Source organism: Neofelis nebulosa, chromosome 1 (genome assembly GCF_028018385.1).
Source record: "Neofelis nebulosa isolate mNeoNeb1 chromosome 1, mNeoNeb1.pri, whole genome shotgun sequence".
Taxonomy (NCBI): Eukaryota; Metazoa; Chordata; class Mammalia; order Carnivora; family Felidae; genus Neofelis; species Neofelis nebulosa.
Genome location: NC_080782.1, coordinates 216,295,574 through 216,317,742, shown reverse-complemented (window position 1 = coordinate 216,317,742; position 22,169 = coordinate 216,295,574). Strand labels below are relative to the sequence as shown.

Sequence of the window (22,169 nt, the reverse complement as noted above, 5' to 3'; positions counted from 1 at the left end):
TTTATTTTTGAGACAGAGAGAGACAGAGCATGAGCAGGGGAGGGGCAGAGAGAGAGAGGAGCATGTTTATTTTCTTGGATTAAATACACCCCCTAGAAGGGAATAACAGCATGATGATGCAAGGCCATTTGCGTCTGAAAAGCATTGCTGACACACACAACTAGGAAATACAAAACATTGGTTTTTTGTTAGGGTCCCGACTTCGTGTTTTGTGGCAGCCTCTGTGTGAGTATGTGAGGTTTTGAGACCAAATCTACTGGGTTGTTTTAATCTACCTTGAGCAGTAAAGAACCCCTATCTAGTACTGACAGAGTACGAATTGTGCCACTTTCCACACATTTTTCTTGTTCTTCCTACTTTACAGCCGTGATAAGTTATTGAATGCACAAGGGAGTATGGCTGATGTGGGCTTGCTCTTCAAAATACTTTTATTTCTATAACACTGTGCCACAAAACTCATGTCATCAAGCTGATGTCCCCATATTCCAGCCACAAGAACAGTGTGAGCTTCTCAGGGTCAGCTGCACGGGGGCCAAGCAGAACCCACAGAATCTCTGACAAACAGATTTCCCAGATGTGTGTTCAGAAGGAGTTTTGAAAGCACTGTCGAACCAGAAATTTCTTACATCCATAAACAATGTTTATATCCTTACCTTTTCCACATTCTCTTAAAAATTGTCAGGTATTCCATTCACGGAACAGCCTGTGTTTTAGTACACTCTGTGTGCATATTTTGTTATCCTTTGTTCACAGGCCAGCCGATGAGTCTGCTCTATGTGGTACAACACCTACTCTATCACAAACCTCAAAAAAAAAAAAACCTGAATTGTTGTTCTGCGAGCAGCCAGCACCTAGTCTAGGCCTAATGTTCTGAGAAATGACCTACGGGAAGCAATACAAAATATAAGTTCAAGACTTCTCCCTATATATATATATATTTTTTTTTTCAGTCTTCTAAGCTGTTGTTTTGTTACAGTTTAGTAACCTCTCTGTAATGTCCTTCTGGACAAAAAGCAAGCCAAGAGCTGCTCCTAAAGGAGCTGATAAGGATGCCTTATGAACTGTGTTCATAAGTGTTTTTCATCTACAGTGTTGATTCTCAACTGTGGCTGTACATGGAAATCCCTGGCAAGTATGTAAAACCCCCAGTGTCCATGCCGTACCCCAGACCAATGAAATTGGAAATCTGGGGTGGGACCCAAGCCTCAGTGATTCTAAAGCTCTCCAAGTGATTCCAAAGTATAGCCAACATTGAGAATCACTGAGCTAGAATATAAAGAGTTGGCACATCAACTGCAGTGTTGGTCAACAGCTTTTCCACCTTGTCTGTGATTGTGTTCCTGATCGGACTTGAGTTTCGGAGGTTCAGGTATGTCTGTTTGTTCTTACACTCTCAGTGTTCACCCCAACCACCAAAACATTGGCCTGACTCACTAATGCCCACTCCTGGATACCTATACATTCTTACTAACTCATGGGCCTAGATCTGGAGTAAGCAGGGAGAGAATTCTAGTTCTCCTTCAATATTGATGTTTCTCTTCCATAGTGATAAAATTCCTTCTATAATTTAAAACTAGGGAAAAGGACACCCAAATTCTCTTTTCTGTTTAAACTCACTTTCTAGGTAGTCTCATCCAACCACTTGACTTTAAAAACACTTTATAGAAGCCAGTATTACTTTGATTCCTAAACCAGACAGAGACCCAGTAAAAAAAGAGAACTACAGGCCAATATCCCTGATGAATATGGATGCAAAAATTCTCAATAAGATACTAGCAAATCGAATTCAACGGCATATAAAAAGAATTATTCACCATGATCAAGTGGGATTCATTCCTGGGATGCAGGACTGGTTCAACATTCTCAAATCAATCAACGTAATACATCACATTAACAAAAAAAAAAAGAGAAGAACCATATGATCCTGTCAATCAATGCAGAAAAGGCCTTTGACAAAATCCAGCACCCTTTCTTAATAAAAACCCTTGAGAAAGTCGGGATAGAAGGAACATACCTAAAGATCATAAAAGCCATTTATGAAAAGCCCACAGCTAACATCATCCTCAACGGGGAAAAACTGAGAGCTTTTTCCCTGAGATCAGGAACACGACAGGGATGCCCACTCTCACCGCTGTTGTTTAACATAGTGCTGGAAGTTCTAGCATCAGCAATCAGACAACAAAAGGAAATCAAAGGCATCAAAATTGGCAAAGATGAAGTCAAGCTTTTGCTTTTTGCAGATGACATGATATTATACATGGAAAATCCGATAGACTCCACCAAAAGTCTGCTAGAACTGATACATGAATTCGGCAAAGTTGCAGGATACAAAATCAATGTACAGAAATCAGTTGCATTCTTATACACTAACAATGAAGCAACAGAAAGACAAATAAAGAAACTGATCCCATTCACAATTGCACCAAGAAGCATAAAATACCTTGGAATAAATCTAACCAAAGATATAAAAGATCTGTATGCTGAAAACTATAAAAGCTTATGCAGGTAATTGAAGAAGATATAAAGAAATGGAAAGACATTCCCTGCTCATGGATTGGAAGAATAAATATTGGGAAAATGTCAATACTACCCAAAGCTATCTACACATTCAATGCAATCCCAATCAAAATTGCACCAGCATTCTTCTCGAAACTAGAACAAGCAATCCTAAAATTCATATGGAACCACAAAAGGCCCCGAATAGCCAAAGTAATTTTGAAGAAGAAGACCAAAGCAGGAGGCATCACAATCCCAGACTTTAGCCTCTACTACAAAGCTGTCATCATCAAGACAGCATGGTATTGGCACAAAAACAGACACATAGACCAATGGAATAGAATAGAAACCCCAGAACTAGACCCACAAACGTATGGCCAACTCATCTTTGACAAAGCAGGAAAGAACATCCAATGGAAAAAAGACAGTCTCTTTAACAAATGGTGCTGAGAGAACTGGACAGCAACATGCAGAAGATTGAAACTAGACCACTTTCTCACACCATTCACAAAAATAAACTCAAAATGGATAAAGGACCTGAAGGTGAGACAGGAAACCATCAAAACCTTAGAGGAGAAAGCAGGAAAAGACCTCTCTGACCTCAGCCATAGCAATCTCTTACTCGACACATCCCCAAAGGCAAGGGAATTAAAAGCAAAAGTGAATTACTGGGACCTTATGAAGATAAAAAGCTTCTGCACAGCAAAGGAAACAACCAACAAAACTAAAAGGCAACCAACGGAATGGGAAAAGATATTTGCAAATGACATATCGGACAAAGGGCTAGTATCCAAAATCTATAAAGAGCTCACCAAACTCCACACCCGAAAAACAAATAACCCAGTGAAGAAATGGGCAGAAAACATGAATAGACACTTCTCTAAAGAAGACATCTGGATGGCCAACAGGCACATGAAAACATGTTCAACATCGCTCCTTATCAGGGAAATACAAATCAAAACCACACTCAGATATCACCTCACGCCAGTCAGAGTGGCCAAAATGAACAAATCAGGAGACTATAGATGCTGGAGACGATGTGGAGAAACGGGAACCCTCTTGCACTGTTGGTGGGAATGCAAATTGGTGCAGCCGCTCTGGAAAGCAGTGTGGAGGTTCCTCAGCAAATTAAAAATAGACCTACCCTATGACCCAGCAATAGCACTGCTAGGAATTTACCCAAGGGATACAGGAGTACTGATGCATAGGGGCACTTGTACCCCAATGTTTATAGCAGCACTCTCAACAATAGCCAAATGATGGAAAGAGCCTAAATGTCCATCAACTGATGAATGGATAAAGAAATTGTGGTTTATATACACAATGGAATACTACGTGGCAATGAGAAAGAATGAAATATGGCCTTTTGTAGCAACGTGGATGGAACTGCAGAGTGTTATGCTAAGTGAAATAAGCCATACAGAGAAAGACAGATACCATATGGTTTCACTCTTATGTGGATCCTGAGAAACGTAACAGAAACCCATGGGGGAGGGGAAGGAAAAAAAAAAAAGAGGTTAGAGTGGGAGAGAGCCAAAGCATAAGAGACTCTTCAAAACTGAGAACAAACTGAGGGTTGATGGGGGGTGGGAGGGAGGGGAGGGTGGGTGATGGGTATTAAGGAGGGCACCTTTTGGGATGAGCACTGGGTATTGTATGGAAACCAATTTGACAATAAATTTCATATATTAAAAAAAAACACTTTATAAGCTAATGAGTTCCAAACTTGTATCATCAGTCTGGACATCTTCCTTGAACCCACACTTGAACTTCAACAGCTTACTCTACTTGGATGTCTAAACTCGACATGTCCAAAAGTGAGCTCATGACAATACCCTTCCTCACCACCAATACCAGAAACACCCGTCTCACAGCCTTCCCTAACTTCATTGATGGTAACTCTATCTTCTAAGGCTGAAAACCTACATATCATCCTTGACTCTTTTTCTACAAGTCAAATCCAATCTGTTTCTGTTCATCCTACACTTAAAATCCTGTTCATTATACTTTTAAAATATATCAAGAATCTAGGCATTTCTCACCACCTCTACTGTGTGTGTGTGTGTGTGTGTGTGTGTGTGTGTGTGTGTATGTGTGCACATGTGCATGGTACAAGCCAACATCATTTCTCATCTGGATTATTGCAGCTGCCTCTCAACTTGCCTCCCTGCTTCTACTCTTGCTTTCCTTCCTATCTATTCTCAAAATATCGGTGAGAGTGACCTTGTTAAAACATGCTATATCATGTTACTCCCCTGCACCAAATCCTCCAAATGCTTCCCATTTCACGCAGAGTAAAAGCCAAAAGCTTTACTATAACTTAAAGGACCCTATATGGTCTGGCCCCATATTAGGCTTTTATCCTCATTTCCTAGTACTCTCTCCTTCTGCTCACATCAAACTTTTTGTTGTTTATCAAAGACAGACATTCTCTCACTTCAGGATATTTGACTATATTCCATTTGCTCAAGGCTGAAATTCAGCTGGGTTTCAACATGGGGCCCTAGGGAATGTTTTTGAACTGTATTAGCCTTTATTGGGTGGGACATATGCTGTGATTGGTCAGTACCTGTGTCATATTGGTTGTTCAATGTTTTGAGTATCAACACGTTCTTCCTGTACCCTTGCATCCCTGAGATCCCTATTGAGAGGTCACAAGAAGATATTCCCTGGCCACCCTATCTAAAATTTCAAACAAATTTTACTTCCCATTCAATTTCCACTTTAATTTTTCTCCTTGTACTTGTATTAGTTATCCATTGCTGCATCATGTATTACCCCCAACATATAGTGGCTTAAAAAAAACATTTAGTATGTGTTTCCCCCAACAGTTTCTGGAAGGCAGAAATTCAGGAGCAGCTTGGCTGTGTGGTTCTTGTTCACATTGCACCAAGATGTCAGCTAGAGTTAGAGTCATCTTGATAGGGGCTGGAGGTTACACCAGATGGTCGTCTTCAAAGTTGGAGGAAACTACTTAAGGGCAAGAAGAGCAGAACACAAGAATCATTGGAGGCCACCTTGGAGACCAGCTACCACAATACGACCACTGGTCCCCACAGGTTCACATGCAAGTTATCCTCATCTTCTCCCAAGACCCCCTCCCCCCAAGTCTCATGCCATTACAGCATCAGCTCAAAATCTAGACTCTTGTTATCTAAAGCAAGTCTGGTGCAGGTGAGACTCCACACATGTAGTTCTTGTGTATAGCTCATCCAGTATGGTTTCTCTTGACCCGAGACCTGTGAAGTAAAGGGTCAAGTTATCTGCTTCCAACATATCCCACATAAAATGGTAGGATGTGCATAGGATAACCAGTATAGGTGTTTACTCAAAGGGGGAAAATGGGAGGAAGTTGATGCCATTTGGCTATAGCGATTCTAAAATCCAGCAAGATAGGGGTTGGTACTTTCTTGATTAGGACTCAAGGCATGAGAATAATTGTTTGTGGCATTTGGCTACACACTGTGGGCTTTAAGTTCTGCCCTTTGAGTTATCTTTCCTTTTCCATGAAAAACAACCCATGTATGTGGTTGCTGGTGTTCCCCGCCTGATCTCTGTCATAATGAGACTTTTCATTTCATCATGAATCTGTCCCTTTCAGTCCAAACTGGTGGTATTTCTGAAAATGCAATTGTCTTAAAAAGTCTGAGGGGTTTTTTATAAATCTTACTTGGGCTTATCCCATTGGACAAAAACCATATCTTCTCTTCTGTCTTCTTTGGTCTTCTGCCAGACTGTTAAAGGACAACATTTATAAGCTTCTGAAAGTTTTATTCTTTGACTGAATGGTTCCTTGAGATATTTATTTCCTTGGATCGTTCTGATGTCTTAACAAAGGAATTAATAGCCACTCTCGCATTTTCCACTTTAAATCAGGCTTTCATGATGGTTCTCTGATTTGATCTCTTCCTGGAGCCAATTCTCAACCTTAGCATAGTTTGCCATTTACAGAGGTTGAGAACTACCAAAATCAGCAATTCCTAGCTCCTTTTGGGGCAATAACCTTTCATTTAGGTTATCTCTATCTTCCCACATCTTACTATAAGCAGCAAGAATGAATCAGGCAGTACCTTCCACCTTCTGCCTGGCTATCTCCTTACCCAGCTCACTTAGATCATTAGGTACCTTTGCTTCCCATGTCACCACAGGTAACGGTGCTGCTATCTAACACCAAATAACAGGGACCCCTTCTATAGTGTTCCTAAACTTGTGCCAGCATTTTCCTCAAAGACTTTCCAGCCTCTGCCCTCAGACCAGTTCTGAAGCCAAGCCCATGTTTTCATTTTAGACTGCACCACACTTCCAGGTGCTATAATCTATAAGTTGTTTCCTGCTGCATTACAATTTACCCCAAATTTGGGGTAGGAAGCAAGAATCACTGGAGGCTGGCTTGAAATCTGATTACCTCAGTATTTAACAGTATCTAACACATTACATATTTTACTTACTTGCTTTGTGAGTTGCCCATCTAGAATGAAAGAATGTGGCAGAGGGATTTTTTTTTAATGTTTATCTATTTTAGAGACAGAGAGAGACAGAACAGGAGCAGGGGAGGGGCAGAGAGAGGGAGACACAGAATCTGAAGCAGGCTCCAGGCTCTGAGCTGTCAGCACAGAGCCCAACGCGGGGCCGGAACTCACAAACTGCGAGATCATGACATGAACCAAAGTTGGACACCTAACCAACTGAGCCACGCAGGTGCCCTGAGGGATTTTTGTTGGGTTTATCCACTACTGTAGCCTCAGTGTCTGGTTTATACTAGATACTCAAGAAATGTGTGTTAGGTGACTAAAGTAAGACTACACTTCCTGGCCTTTCTTGTAACTAGGTGTAGCTGTGCAACTAAATTTGACCAGTGAAGTGTGAGCAAAAGTGATGAGTACAATCTCTGGGTTGTACACCTAGAGGTAAACTCGCCCTGCAGTTTCCCTTTCTCCCTCCTCACTAGCTGGATTATTTATGCATTTGATGTAGATAAGGGAAGCACCCTAGAGAAGGCAGAGCAACACAATAGAAGCCTGGACCCTTGACACCATAGTAAGTAACACCATCACTGTGCCAGCCCTGGTCTGCGTGTGCTGGGACTAGCACCTAAGAGACAATTTCTAAGCTGCTAAATCACAGTTACTTTGAGTCTCGACTATTGCGGCTGAACCTGTAGTTTAATCTAGGTGACGTGAGTGAGAGGGGCTGGATAGAAACACCATCATGCTGAAAAGAGCTTGAGGAAGTAAGAGAAATGGCCAACTAGCCCTTTAGGACGACGACTATAGAACTTCTCATATGTAGTATTACACTGTAGGAATATACCACCATTTATTCGTCGGTTATCTTGTCTTTGCCTTATTTCGCGTAGTTTTCTGGTTTTGTTAAGATATAATTGATATCCGTCGCTGTATAAGTTCAAAGTATACAGCAGGATGGTTTGATTTACAATCCATCTACTATTGATAGGTATGTAAATAGTTTCTGTTTTAAACTCTGATGAATCAGGCTTGTACTGGACTTGGTGAGCACGTGAACAGTGGAATGTCTAGGTATGAAAATACTCGGCCTTAGAAGGTTCTGCCAATTTTCCAAAAAGGCACTAATTTACCAGTCCTCTAGTGGAGCACCAGAATTTCAGTTTCCCATCCTGATGCATGGTAGCTTTTTTTTTTTTCATTTTAGTAATTCTGTTGAGTGTATAGAGGTATCTCATTGTAATTTCAGTTTGCATATTCATATATTTACTAGCCATTTGGCTGTCTTCTTTTTTTTTTTGAAGTTTATTTACTTATTTTGAGGAGGGGGCAGGGGCAGAGAGAGAGAGAGAGAAAGAGAGAATTCCAAGTAGGCTCTGTGCTGTCAGCATGGCCCAACGTGGGGCTTGAACCCACGAACCCAGAGATCATGACCTGAACCAAAACCAAGAGTTGGAGGCTTAACTGACTGAGCCACCCAGGTGCTCCTGCGAATTTAAATAGTATTGATCATTATATTTATTGAGGATACCATGTTGGATACATGGTACTGAGCACTTTATGCTTACCTAACATGTATGACAACTATCTTCAGTAGGTTTAGAACTCATTCCATTCTATAGTTGAAGAAACTGAAGCCCTGAGATGTTCAGTGGTTCGCCCAAAGTCTCTCGTGTTATAAGTAGTGGAGACAAGATCTAAACACAGGTCGATCTGACAAAGCCTGAAGAGCGCATGCTGAACCCTTGTTGAATAACACGGGATTCACTCCCTTTCTTCAGACTGCATGAAACTTCATTATTGTAACCATTTTCATCACCCTCCCTTTGTCAGAGATTGTTTTACTGGAGCCCCAAAAGAGAAGCCATATAGTTGGGTGGCTGCTGAGGACTACTCGGGAGAGTCTTGAACTCTAGCCGCTGTGGTATGCCTGCAGGGAATTCCTACCCCACATCGCACTCTTGGAAGCCTGCAAGGCCAAGGGAATTTTCTAACATGACTCCTTTCTACAAGTAAAGTAAAATAGGAGGATCCTAAGTTTTATCCATAGAAATGGAACTCTTGTTGGCTGCCAGAAGATATTAGGGATGGAATACTGCCCCAAAATGTCTACAGAGTGCTCAGGGCCTTCCAGTTATGCCAACGGAATTCCAGCTTCACTGGGGACTGTACTCCTGTGACAGGCGTTTATATATTGGTAGGTAAAACTATATACTGCTTTATTTCTATTCTGAAAGGGATTTCAAGATAAAACACACTGAGGATATAGCTCTATGATGTTTTAGCAATTGAAAGCTGGGAGCTGGTAGAACTAAAGTTAAGAACTCTTTGAGGACAAATTTAAGTATTATTGGAAAACATAAAGTGCTTGCATTGACAGCTCAAAAAAAGCCACAACACGATCTTCCATTTGTTTTTTTTTCAACGTTTTTTTTTTTTATTTTTTTTTATTTTTATTTTTGGGACAGAGAGAGACAGAGCATGAACGGGGGAGGGGCAGAGAGAGAGGGAGACACAGAATCGGAAACAGGCTCCAGGCTCCGAGCCATCAGCCCAGAGCCTGACGCGGGGCTCGAACTCACGGACTGCGAGATCGTGACCTGGCTGAAGTCGGACGCTTAACCGACTGCGCCATCCAGGCGCCCCACGATCTTCCATTTGTATGGCATCAAGGTGCAATTTACGAACCACTTCCACAAATGTTATCTCATTTGGCCTTCACAAACCCCCGAAGGTAGATTGGACAGCTGGTCTGATTATGATTAATATTTCATCTTACAAATGAAGCAACCAAAGCTCAGAGAGTTTCAGTGTTTGCCCGAGGTCACAGAATTCTTAAATGGCTCTGCCAGGTCTCAAGTTCAGGTCTTTCTGCCCTTTGCCCCTATGCCATACTCTCTGTTACATACCTGGCTATACTTACAAAGGATGTGAATACCCACAGGAGTTGGCTTGGAGTTAAGACGTCAGGACAGTCAGAAGTTCCCTAAGAGAGGGCATTTTTGGAAAAGGCATAGTGGTGGGGTTTAAAATGGGTAGTGCTATGGAAAGTTTCTGTTTGGTTCATTTATCATGGCTAAAGAAACTCTTCAGGGGAATTTCTCTCCCATGCCACTGACAGAGTCTTCAGAACTTTCCCCAGTGAAGGGAAATTTCTTTCATCCCTGTAGCCAGCAGAGGTCTGGTGACAGCTACCATACAGTGTGACAACTCAGAGATGGAAGCTATTACGCTTTCCTCAGATATGAATTTATAAACAAAGAAATGCAGCCACCTTCCGGAAGATCGCAAATATTATTAAAAGCACATTTCTCCTCATTTCCCCAAGTGACAGTATTCATTGTCATCAGAAAAACAGAGCGAACAAATGTACATCTTTCCGTTTCTACACTATGAAGCTCACTATTTTAACACAGTTAAAGAAGAGGAATTCTAACCCAAATTTAGCATGTTTTCTATTCACAAAAATTTGACAAGTTGTACAAAGCACTGTCTATTGTAAAGATTATTTGACCACATAATTATAGGGATGAATGTTGGAGTGCAACGGTTTTTATTAATGTTGATTCTAATAGGTTTACAGACTTTGCCATAACCGTTCTGGGAAATAAGACACAGCTGCTCGTGGGGAAATTATAACAAATGAAAAGCATTCCAAATTCTGGATTTTGTCAAAAGATATATATTGTCACAATCATCTTCCAAAATGTAGAAAGCTCTATGTGGACTCAGAAGACCTAAATTCGGTTCTGCCACAAAGTTGTCACACAATACTGGAAGTCACTTGACTTCTCTAAGTCTCTGTTTCCTTCTGTCTAAAATGAGGTGATCTTAATCAAGGGGTTAGCATAAGAAGGTTCTGTCTGTTCCCCACTGTAGCTGCTGGGTCTGATGGAGTGAATGGTCTGTGCTTATTATTAATAAATATTTATTACCTGAACTTAAGGTGACTTATAATTGTAGCATTCCATGATTTATGGCATAAATTTAAAGAATTTCCAAAGAATGTGATATTGCCACAAATATGCTCTTATGCAAACACACACACACACACACACACACACACACACACACACACACACAAAATGAGGAGTGCCTAGTAAAGTAGTCACTGATTCACGTAGATCCTTTGTTGAAAGAGAGAAATGAAATCTTTAACTGCTGTCCTCACCCTACTGGATTAATCTAACTTTTTACTGCAGAATCAAATTTAAGGAAGCATGACTTTTTGGAATTTTCAGAAATTAAGATCTTTCTTTCTTTCTTTCTTTCTTTCTTTCTTTCTTTCTTTCTTTCTTTCTTTCTTTCTTTCTTTCTTTCTTTCAAGTAGGCTTCATGCCCAACACAGAGCCCAGGGTAGAGCTTGAACTCAGGACCTTGAAATCAAGACCTGAGCTGAGATCAAGAGTCCAATGCTTAACCAACTGAACCACCCAGGTACCCCTAGAAACTAAGATTTTCACTGAGACATTTTATGACAAGAAACAGCTGAGAATCTATGTCTGTATTTATTCACACTAATGAGAGAGTAATCAAAGGCAACTAATTTAAAAACCAGATATGTATCTTCATTTAGATCCTTGGAAGATAAAAGACATACTTGGATATGTTAGCATAAGCCCAAATAGGTGAAGTTTCTTTTTGATTTCATCTTATCTTTAATCTTATCCTGGCACGCTGGGCTAAAACTGCTCATTGTAGCCTTGAATTGCCATTTCCTATCAATGTCTCATTTTACAACGTTTTCCTTTGTGTATCCTTTTGAATCCTCTTTTTCTTTCTACTTTAGCTTCCCTCTTCCCCAACCAAAATATCTTTTGCTTAGATTAAACTCCTTTACCTAAGGAATGAATAAATGATTATTTCCCAGATGCAGTTACATTTTAAAAGAAAGCCATTTCCTACGGGAATCTTTAATTGGCCAAATTTCAGGCCATTTAACCATCTCCCTAGATTTCAGGTAATCCCCCTTGTCCCTTAAAATATACAGGTAATTGTCTAGTACAATGATTCCTTGAACTTTCAAAGCCATGGAGCTCTTACTCAAACAAAATCAGGTAGCAATCCAGTAAATAGAAGAGATAAGGGCTGAGGCAGGGGTGGGGATCCAGAATCTTCTCCACTCTCCCTATTTCTCTCCACTAGCCATTGCTGCAGAGGCACACATCTCTGAGCAACCCTAGTAAAAGGCCAGCCTATATCTTCACACAAATACACAGACACATAAGGTGAAAGAATATGTGATATGCAAATAGATAACCCACTCTCAAGTATCTTAAAGGAGCCTGTAATGTCTACTGCAATAATAAGCCACATTCACATTTTTTAACACTTTAGGAATGTAGCAAAATGACAAATGAACAGAATAAGCAATCTAGATTTTGCCTATTATCCTCTATTTCTATTTCATGTTTGAAACTTGGGTGTGCTACGCGGTCGGGTTTTAAAATAAATACGGTCAACCGAGTGTATTCCTTGAAGTCAGCATTACTCGTACTAGTTCCTTTAGAAGAACTGATTTTCCTTTATTCAAACTTTGAATTGAATCCAATCACCAAAACAACTTCTTTCTTATCCTCTGAAATAAAAGTTCCAGTGGTATTTTCCCAGTAGTTGACAATTTGAAGAAAATTGCCTCCAGGAAGATCACCCAGATCCACTTTTGGGGGGACTCTGGAACTGCTTTTCTCACCCTGCAGGCACCTACAACCCGGAAGTTCCCCAAAGTCTTTCACCCTTGCCAGAAACCTGTCCCTCCTCTTGGTTACTGATGAATGGTTCCACTTTCCTCTTATACACAAAGATAAAACCTTATAGTTACCATCAAACAGCAACCATTAAGTTACTGGGACTCTAAGCTAGGCATATTACCTAGATCAGGATTTTCCAACCTCAGCACTATTGACTTTTTGGGCAGGATGATTCTCTGTTCTGGGAGGCTGCCCAGTCCATTACAGTATATTTAGCAGCATCCCTGGCCTCTACCCACTAGATGCCAGTAGACATACCCCTCTCCCCCTTCTAGGCTTCACAAAAAATGTCTCCAGGCATCGTCAAATGTCTGCTGGAGGCAAAATCAACTGCGTTTGAGAAGCATTGATGTGGATTGTCTCTTTATTCCTCACAGTATCCCACAAGGTACATATTGTAACTTCATTCCACATAATGCAGATCAGGAAACTGGGCCTCTAGGGAATTGAGTGATTTGTCCTTGGTCATGGGGCCGGTATGTGGCAGAGCTGGGTTTCAGAGTACTGTATAAACTGTCTCCCCATCTGTCCCATTTGCTACCTCTGGAGCTCAGGTCCCTTCTGCATCTAGTTTTTTTTTTTTTTTTTTTAATCCAACTATGTTAACCTTTCATTTGGAATGTCACGGTTTTGTCCCCTCTTTTCTATTTCCCATGCTGTTGCCTTAGCTCAGATTTCCCACCTAGATTATAATAACTAGGCTTTTAGTTTCTCTCTCAGATTTCAGCCTCTTCATTTTTCAATCTGTCTTTCACATTGCTGATAGAACTTTCTCAAACATATTATTACATAACTGCCCTACGGAAAAACCTTCTGTGCCTCCCACATTGCCCACAGCAGGGTTCTCAAAAGGTGGTCCCAAACCAGCCCCATAGGTATCTCTAGGAAACTTGTTAGAAATGCAAATTCTTGGGCAAGCTGAGGGCTAGGCAGCAATGATTCTCCAGGCAGCCTTGCTAAGTAATTGATCAAACATTCAAGAAGTATTAATTTCATACCCGGTCTGTGCAAGACACTGGGCAATGATTCGACTATGGAATGGAGATTTTTTTTCCTTCCAAATTTGGACTTGCAAGACTCTGTATCTGTAGGTCTGGGGGGTGAGTCTCAGCATCCCTATTTTTAGAAAGCTCCCAGACGATTCTGATGTGTAGTGGGTTGATCATGACTGTCCTAATGCTGGCTATACAAAAATGAGAGAAATCTCTTCCCTCCCATAACCTATGTGGTAGGAGACACGTAAACAAACGCTAATGCCGCCATCATAAATAACAAGAGCTTGCTTCCCCTCTTTTGGGCTTTCTTTGGCTTTTGATTTCACTTTTGGCTTTTGATTCCACTTCACATTTCCTTTAACTTGAAAGTATGTGCACAACAACGTAAGGCAAAATTTTGTTCAGATGATTTCATTTATTCACCTAATCTCTGGCGTTCCAAGGTTAATCTATTGTTCAGGGTCTCAAATTGCCAGCAGTAACCTCAAATTAGGGGTTACCTATTACACAGCCCTAAAGTATCTTTGAGGGTTCTAGTCCCCTTGCGGCTACCCCCTCATCAGGCGTCCGTGGTTGATCACAGGTCTCTTCATTATCCTCTAAGGTGCTTCGAGACCTTGAACCACCACGGGTAGGGGCGGAGCAGGCTCACTTCTCCCCGCCAGGGCGGCGCAGCGAGAGCCTTCACCCGCGCTGAGGTCAGAGGGCGCCCGAGTGGAGCCCGAATGGGGAAGTCCTCCGGGGGCGGGCGCACCTGCCGCTGCTGGCGGGAAATCGAAACTCAAGCTGTTGAAACCGCTGCCCCTGCCCTTTCGAATCTCATCTCGAGACTCCCGAGCCGTCCCAGCCCGCGTCCCCGCCGCAGCGGCGGCCGGGCACCCGCGGACTCAGAGCTATGTTCACCCGCACTCGGGTGGTGGGCTCCGGGCTCGGCGCCCCCCCGGCCCCCCGCCCGGCCCGGGACCCCCCCGGGCGGCCTCGGGAGCCGGGCCAGCTGCAAGGTCCCAGACCGGGTTCGCAGGCGACCGCCCAGAGCCCTTCGCAGGAGAGCCCACGGCTCGCCGGCCAGCGGTGGTAAGTACTTAACAACCTGGCTTGGGGGCGGAAGCCCAGACCTCAGACAGACTCGCGAGCACTTTCTTGATCATCGGAGTTGGAAACCACGGGGGCCCAGTAACGGGGTTTCTGAGAGAGTGCAGGCTCGTTTGCCTACCCAAAAGCTTTCAGGAATTATTACCTTATAAATTGAGTGTGCCAGTCTGCGGTTCTTTGCTAAATAACAGCTCTCGTTCCTTTCAAGAACATTGCTCCCCCGATTCTCGTGACTGGCTACAGGATTGAAAAGACGTGTGGAGAACTCGCCTGAGCTTCCTACGAACTTTACAGGTGTCTCCAGAACTCATACTCTTTAGCATGAATTATTGTTTTCCTTCCTGGTTTAAACCATCGATGCCCTTAAGTGGTGTCTCCGCGTCAGCTGCCAGGGCAAGGGCGGAGAGGGAATGTGTTATGGGGTAGATGCTCCAATTGCTGGCTCTGGGGGCACGCTTGCATCTCAACCAAGTTCCCAGATAAATGACCTCTTAGGACCAGAGGAGTGGGACCGGGTGAGGTCGAGAGTGGCCGCAGGGTTTCCTGTCATATAGGTAACCTTGATCTTGGTCTTTGGTTCAGAGTCTACAGTTGGTACCCTGAAAACGTTTGTTACCCCGCGTCAGTGATCCTCGCTTTCCTCCCAATGGAAGGAGCTTCTTTAACAGGGTAGTATGGCTACACAGGGCTCCGGAAGTGCTGCTTCTGTGCATTGGAATCCTCTGAATAGTTTCATTTTCAGTTCCCCCTTTCCATCAACTTGTAGTCGCACAAAAGACCTGCTGGTTGCCAAGGAACAGTGTATCACCATATGACCGGTAAACAGTAACTTTTCTTTCATCCCTTAACTTTGAAAGAAGTCATGAGTACTGGGCTTTCGATATTATTCCACTTAGGGTTGCCCTTAGATGGGGTGGGGTGACCCGGGTGGTTGCAGTTAGAGATTGCCGCATTTGTCACCTTTGCGGAATGAGAGGTGTCTTGCTACGATAGAGGTTCATTAAATTCAAGTAATCTCGGGGGCGCCTGGGTGGCGCAGTCGGTTAAGCGTCCGACTTCAGCCAGGTCACGATCTCGCGGTCCGTGAGTTCGAGCCCCGCGTCAGGCTCTGGGCTGATGGCTCGGAGCCTGGAGCCTGTTTCCGATTCTGTGTTTCCCTCTCTCTCTGCCCCTCCCCCGTTCATGCTCTGTCTCTCTCTGTCCCAAAAAAAAAAATAAATTAAAAAAAAAAAATTCAAGTAATCTCAGTAAGCTGTAGCATTTAATGTAGCAGAGGTCATGGGCATACAGTCTCAGGTTGATGATGAACGCCCTTTACATGCCTTTTTGTTGTTAAAGAGCATCTAGTTAGATACAATCATTTATTTGCAAGCTCATATCATCTCATAAATATTAGCATTTGCATCTATCTGTTTTTGCTTTTCTTTTTTCTTTTTTTTTTTTTTTTTGGCTGTCAACATCCCCAGAATCTTGCTGGACCAAACTGCTCGGAAAGGGGCGGTTTTCTAATTCATTGTCCAGGCCTCAATACCTGAAGACCTCACTGCATACTATTTTGTGATTTTTAAGATTTGCCGATAGACCACTAGAGAGTACATGGGAGAGTTGGCTTTCACAGAGCTCTTTTATTTATTTTTAAAAAATGCGAACCGGTTGCAATAAGTAGAGCGTTATGAGAGTCATTCCCTTTTAGGTGTTCAGTAGAGGAGATCCTGTTTGGACCACTCCGAATTCTTACATCTCCATTAGTCCCTTCTATTGTTTATTCTCACTTATATCCTTTAATGGAACTGGAAAACCAAGGAAAATGGTTGAATGGTAAATAATATCTTAGTAAAATGCACACACAAACCCTAAAAGAGGGCTTTCTTCTTTTTTTTTTTTTTTTTTTTTGGAGCAGAATTATAGCATTTTCTGGTGGGAAGTAGAGAAAAAGGAAGGATGAAGTGCTTAATAAGCTTCATTTGTTAATTCTCAATATGTGCTTATTTACATGACAAAGGATTGGGATTTAACCTTGTATTGTGCACATCTTTCCATTAATTCCTTAGGGAAGTGCCAGTGAGGGCACAGGAGCATGGGCTTTCATGCCAGACTCCATGTTCTCATTCTGCCATTATTTGCTCTCTGAACTTCAGCAAGGTGCTCAAGTACTTTATGCCTCAGTTTCCTCATTACTTAAAATGAGATAATACTAACCTCTGAGGGCTTCTTTATTTGTGTGTAGGTGTATGCGTAGAACAGAACTTCATGCCTGGCAGGAAGGAAATGTCCAGTAAATGTGGGATGCTGACAACCTTAAATTCATTTAACAGATGTTAATTGATCAAGTACTGTGCCATCACCCTGAAGCGGAGTATTTGTGCATTGTAAAAACACACTGGTTTAAAACACCTACTTCCATGTGGAGATGTTAAGGCAATCTCTTAATATTTTAAATGACTCCTGAGAACCTCCAAATAGACTCTAAGGCAAGGCTGTGTTCTTGACTATGTTTGGATTTAAATAATTATAAGCGCTAATTCATGTTGGGTTTCCCAATTATTTTTAGTTGGTGATTTTTATCTTGTCCCTAGGTATCATAAGCAATTTACACAGACTTAAAGAGAAGAAAGGCTTATATATACTTCGAATCCAAAGTAACAATTTACCTTCACTGTCCCTTTCAATATTTTGCTTTTGTAAAAAATTTTTTTTAAATGTTTATTTTTGAGAGAGAGTGAGAGAGCACTAGCAGGGGAGGGTCAGAGAGAGAGAGAGAGAGAGAGGGAGACACAGAATCCAAAGCAGTCTCCAGGCTCTGAGTGTCAGCCCAGAGCCTGACATGGGGCTCGAACCCACAGACTACAAGATCATGACCGGGGCTAAAGTTGGATGCTTAACCAACTGAGCCACCCAGGCGCCCCAATATTTTGCTTTTTTTTGTAAATGTCTCCCACTCATTTATATAACTTCTAGATAAGTATATGATTAAAGCATGGGTTTAATCTTATATATGAAGAAGGAGATTTTTCACCTGACTTTACCCAATTCTGGGCAATAGACTCTTGCTTGTGATAGCAACACAGGGTTCCCTCAATTCAGGTACTTGTCTATAATCATGCCCAGAAATAGTCCTTTAGCTTGATGCCATTTAAAGTAAATAAAAAGATATTCTGAAAATGAACCTATAATGTGGAATTTTGCTATACAATTTACTTTAACATCAGGTGAACTGAATTTGTATATAAATTAACATATTTGTGGCCTACTTTATGCTGAGAACTGAAGAGAGTTAAAGATAAGCAATAAAATAACATATGTAACAGTTAACATGTGAAAGTGTGTTATGTATATTAACTCAGTCCTCACAACAATCCTGTAAGAAGAGAGGATCTCTAGCTCTGGATATTTAATTACGAATTCAGGGACAAGTAACTACTCAACAAGAGATAAGCCCTTATATGGCTTATAGTCTAATTGATGGGGTACACAGTTATTAGATAATTATAGGAATAACAGTATATGCACTATAAAGGAAAGCCAGGGTCTGAGTTCGTCTTGGGAGCAGGAGAAGCGTTACCAAGAAGTGATGTTTGCGCTGCAGTCTACAGGCTGGTTAGGAGGCGTGTGGTTTTTTTTTCTGACATCAAACACATTATTCCAGCACCAACCAGCTTCAGTTCAGTTCAGTTCTGACACTACCCAGAGTTAGTGCAGACCCCACAGGTTAGAGCTCAGTTTCACAAAACTGCCCCTGTTTCAGACACCAGCCACAAATGGGGTCCCTGAACTACCCACACTTCTGCCTGGCTGACTACAGATGTGGGGGTTTCCATGACCTCTCTTCCCCTAGTTTTCTAGAATGAATCAGAGAAATCATGGAAACTGTTGTACTTACGATTACAGTTTTATTATTAAGGATACAATTCAGGAACAACCAAATGGGACAGATGCAAGGGTAAGGTAGGAGGGCGGGGCATTGCACAGAACTTCCATGCCCTGTTTAGGTGGGCCACCCTCTCCGCACTTGGATGTGTTCACCATTCTGGGAGCTCCTCAGTCCTTATTCAAGAATTTTTATTTAGCTCCATTACACAGGCATAGTTGATTAAATCATCCTCTAATCTCATGGTTGGTTTTCCTGGCAAATCACTCCTATCCTGAAGCATTCTGGGGTCCTCTCGTTAGCATATAATCAACACTCTTATCATGTGGAATCCCAAGGATTTTTGGAGATCTGTGCCGGGAACCAGGGTTAAGGTCTAAGTATTTATCTTTTATTATACCACAGGAGTTTATGTGGCCCCTATAACAGCCAGGGAAACTTTCTGTTCAGATGTCCTTCAAAAGAACTTACTGTGGGGAGCATAGTCAACTTGTAGCCCCAGCTGCCACCGTCCATTATGCCCTTTGTTTTGAGAGTACTCTTATTCTGCACCCTTCCAGCCAGTGTCCAAACTTTCCAGGGTACTCATGTAATTATGTTCCTGGCCTATGTGGGACTTCTCTATTGGGCAGCTTTTGCCAGAAGACTCCCCACTGAACTCTCAGAGATTTTCATAGAACTATACAGCAGTCGGAGGCTCTTCCCGCTCAATCCCCGCCTCCCCTCTCTCCTTTCATAGGTATCAGACCTGCTCATGTTCTTGAGGCTTTCACTGCCTACCCGTGCGCATTCCACTTTGGTCCTTCCTAAGCGTTTTCCCCCAAAACATCTTGCATGTCTAACCCTGTCCTGATGTCTTCGAATTGGAGGACCCAAGCTGACACAGCCTCTCAGATACACCACAGCCCTGATTACTAACTGCTTAGACTCGATGCTGTTGAAGTGCTATATGAGTATACTAGGGAAACCCACTCCTTTTTCTTATTTCCTCCCTTTGCAGTTCTAGTTCCCTCATTTCCTCACGCAAAACTTCAATACTTTTCCCAGTTTGCTGTGCTCCAGGGAAGGAAATAAACCTGGTAACTCATACCCTTTGTCCTTTTCCCTTTGTCCTCAAAGTCTCAAGGAACAGTGAAGGGAAATAAAGGATGGCTTGATAAGACCACTTATTAATGGCCACTTCCCAATTTTTCTCTCTTTTCTCCTTAAAGAACACTGTGAAACATTAGTATTAAGCATTTTATAGATATAGGATGGGGTATAAAGTGGAATATATGATCATATACTCATTAAGTTATAGCGTTCAATTTTTATGAGCATCAGTATTGGAATAATTGTTGAGTATATTCTGAATCCTGAAATATAATGTCTTAGGTCTAAGACAGATCATCAAAAACTTATGTTCTTGACTCACCTCACTTGATTCTGAACTGGCTACATAAAATAGTCTTAAATTAAGTACAAGTTTTTACAAACTTATAAGAACTGCTTTCACTATTTCTTCTTCACCGCAATGCCCCAAATTTCTCTTCTGAATCCTCATATGACTCTGAGAAAGTAAGCTTTTGTTTATAGATGTTAAATGGCATGAAAGCATCAGGTTATTATTCCTCCCTGGGAATGGAGAGCTCCAGGCCCTTTTAGTACTATGAAATAATAGTACATGGGAAGAGAAAAATCTATGATTGATTCCGATGAGTGATCTTCTTGACGGCTCAATATAGATGGCTATTCATTAGAGGACTATAACTCAATCTTCAGGCAAGGCTCATAAGCATTCAGAAAGTTTGTAAAACAACAGTGTTTAACTCTTAATGATAATTATATGGCTCAATGAGCTTGTTAGGTATCTCAATGATTACCATATTCTACTAGCAGACTAATCAGTAGAACTCTGCCTATCTGACTTATTTTTGAAATGAGCTGTATGGCAAAGCATTCCAATACTGTGGTAGCTTAAAGTAAATTACTTGTGACCTAGAATAGTCAAAGTGGGCACCCCGAGAGAATAAAACCGAAATAACAATCAATAGCTTGAACTCTTATGTCTTGAACTCTTAACCATGTGCTAGACCTTGTACTATGCATGTCCTATAATTGCTTTTTCTTGATACAGTAAACACTTTGCCACTTTACAGTTGAGGAAACTGAGTCTTTGGAGATTAAATGATGTCCCGGAGTCTCATGGCTTTTTTTTTTTTAGTAAAAGAAGCAGCACTCAAACCTGAGTCTATCTACCTAAGTCTAGATCCTGAACATGATACAGAGCTGGAAAAGGAGTGGGAGTGCAGCTAGCTAAGCTTCCATCAGTTGTCATATTTTCACATCAAGAAAATAGAAATTCTGTAGGCTAAAGGGAGTGGCATTGTACAAACGGTAATGTGACCTTTATGTACAGCTTTAAAATTATTTGGACAAAGAAGTCGTTTGCAAGAATGAAGCTTCTGTGGGGGTTCTCTTGTCTCTGCTGCTTTTCTTAAATGGCAGCTTGGTGGGCTTGCATTAAAATAATTCTCTTACTGTTTCTGTTTATGAGCAACCTAAACAGCATCCTGCCTTCCAGTGATCTTTCAGACTTCTGACCAAAGGCTAGTGTATGCAATGCATCTGATGTTCATGATCTGGTACAGGTGTGGGTATGTAGGAGTTTATATATAACTGAAGAATCTTCACAAAACAACTCTCACCTTTCTTCTATGTGATGAACACTGACCTTTTCTACACTCATTTGTTAAAAATAAGCCCATTAAATTGGTTTCATGACCCATTAGTGAGTTACCTGTATAGTGTGAAAAGCATGGTTCTGTGCATGGCAGAAGAGATTGCTAGAGTGGATGGAAAGGAGAGACAGTCTGGTTTGCTTAGATCCACTTTCTCTTCCTGTTTAGACAGGAGGATCGAAATTATGGTTGTGTTTAGAAGGAATTTCCAACTTTTCTGCACTGGATTTCACCCCTCGGTATGGAATACATCTGGCAGTCCGCCAAGTCTTGGGGCACAATCACTTTTGCTCAAATACAATATCAAAAATGAGTGGGCATTTCTCAAAAAGTCTTTGACAGCTGAAACAGTGAAACAATAAATCAACAGGATGATGAAAGCCTGAAAATATATAATACCTGCAATAATCAGTAGACGCATAGCAGAAATGAGAAAAAAGAAACTTAGTTCAATTACACAGTAAGGTTACTTAACTCAAAGTCAGTAGAATGCTGTAAGGTTATACATATTGTTAAGGTTAATTGCGTCTATTCAGAATCTATTTGAATCTGAAAGAAAAGCTTAACAGGAAAAAAAAATCATCAAAGATGAAGACTGCTTTTGAAGGGTCTGTTCTGTATCAGAGAATCAGCTAATGACGATCTTCCTTTGTTCTGTAATGTTCATAATTTTTCCCCCCAAATATGAAACTTAAAAGGCAGTCCGTTAAAATCCGATAGAAAAACTAAAGACGTTTATCATCATTAAAACTCAAGGGCTAGTATTGCCCAGTGTATATTTGACT

General features: G+C 41.5%; 1 protein-coding gene across 3 annotated transcripts in view; it reads left to right on the top strand.

Moving 5' to 3' along the window:
• The first annotated feature begins 14,473 nt into the window (after window positions 1-14,473).
• The window catches only part of EPSTI1 (epithelial stromal interaction 1), a 99,166-nt gene continuing 91,470 nt past the window's right edge, over window positions 14,474-22,169 (top strand). Inside the window, exon 1 of one of the 3 annotated variants that reach the window (XM_058684325.1) lies at window positions 14,474-14,778. In XM_058684325.1, coding sequence (XP_058540308.1) covers window positions 14,600-14,778 — 179 coding nt within the window. In that variant the 5' untranslated portion in view covers window positions 14,474-14,599. The remainder of the gene's footprint in view (window positions 14,779-22,169) is intronic. The other 2 variants (XM_058684314.1, XM_058684330.1) reach the window with 2 other exon arrangements.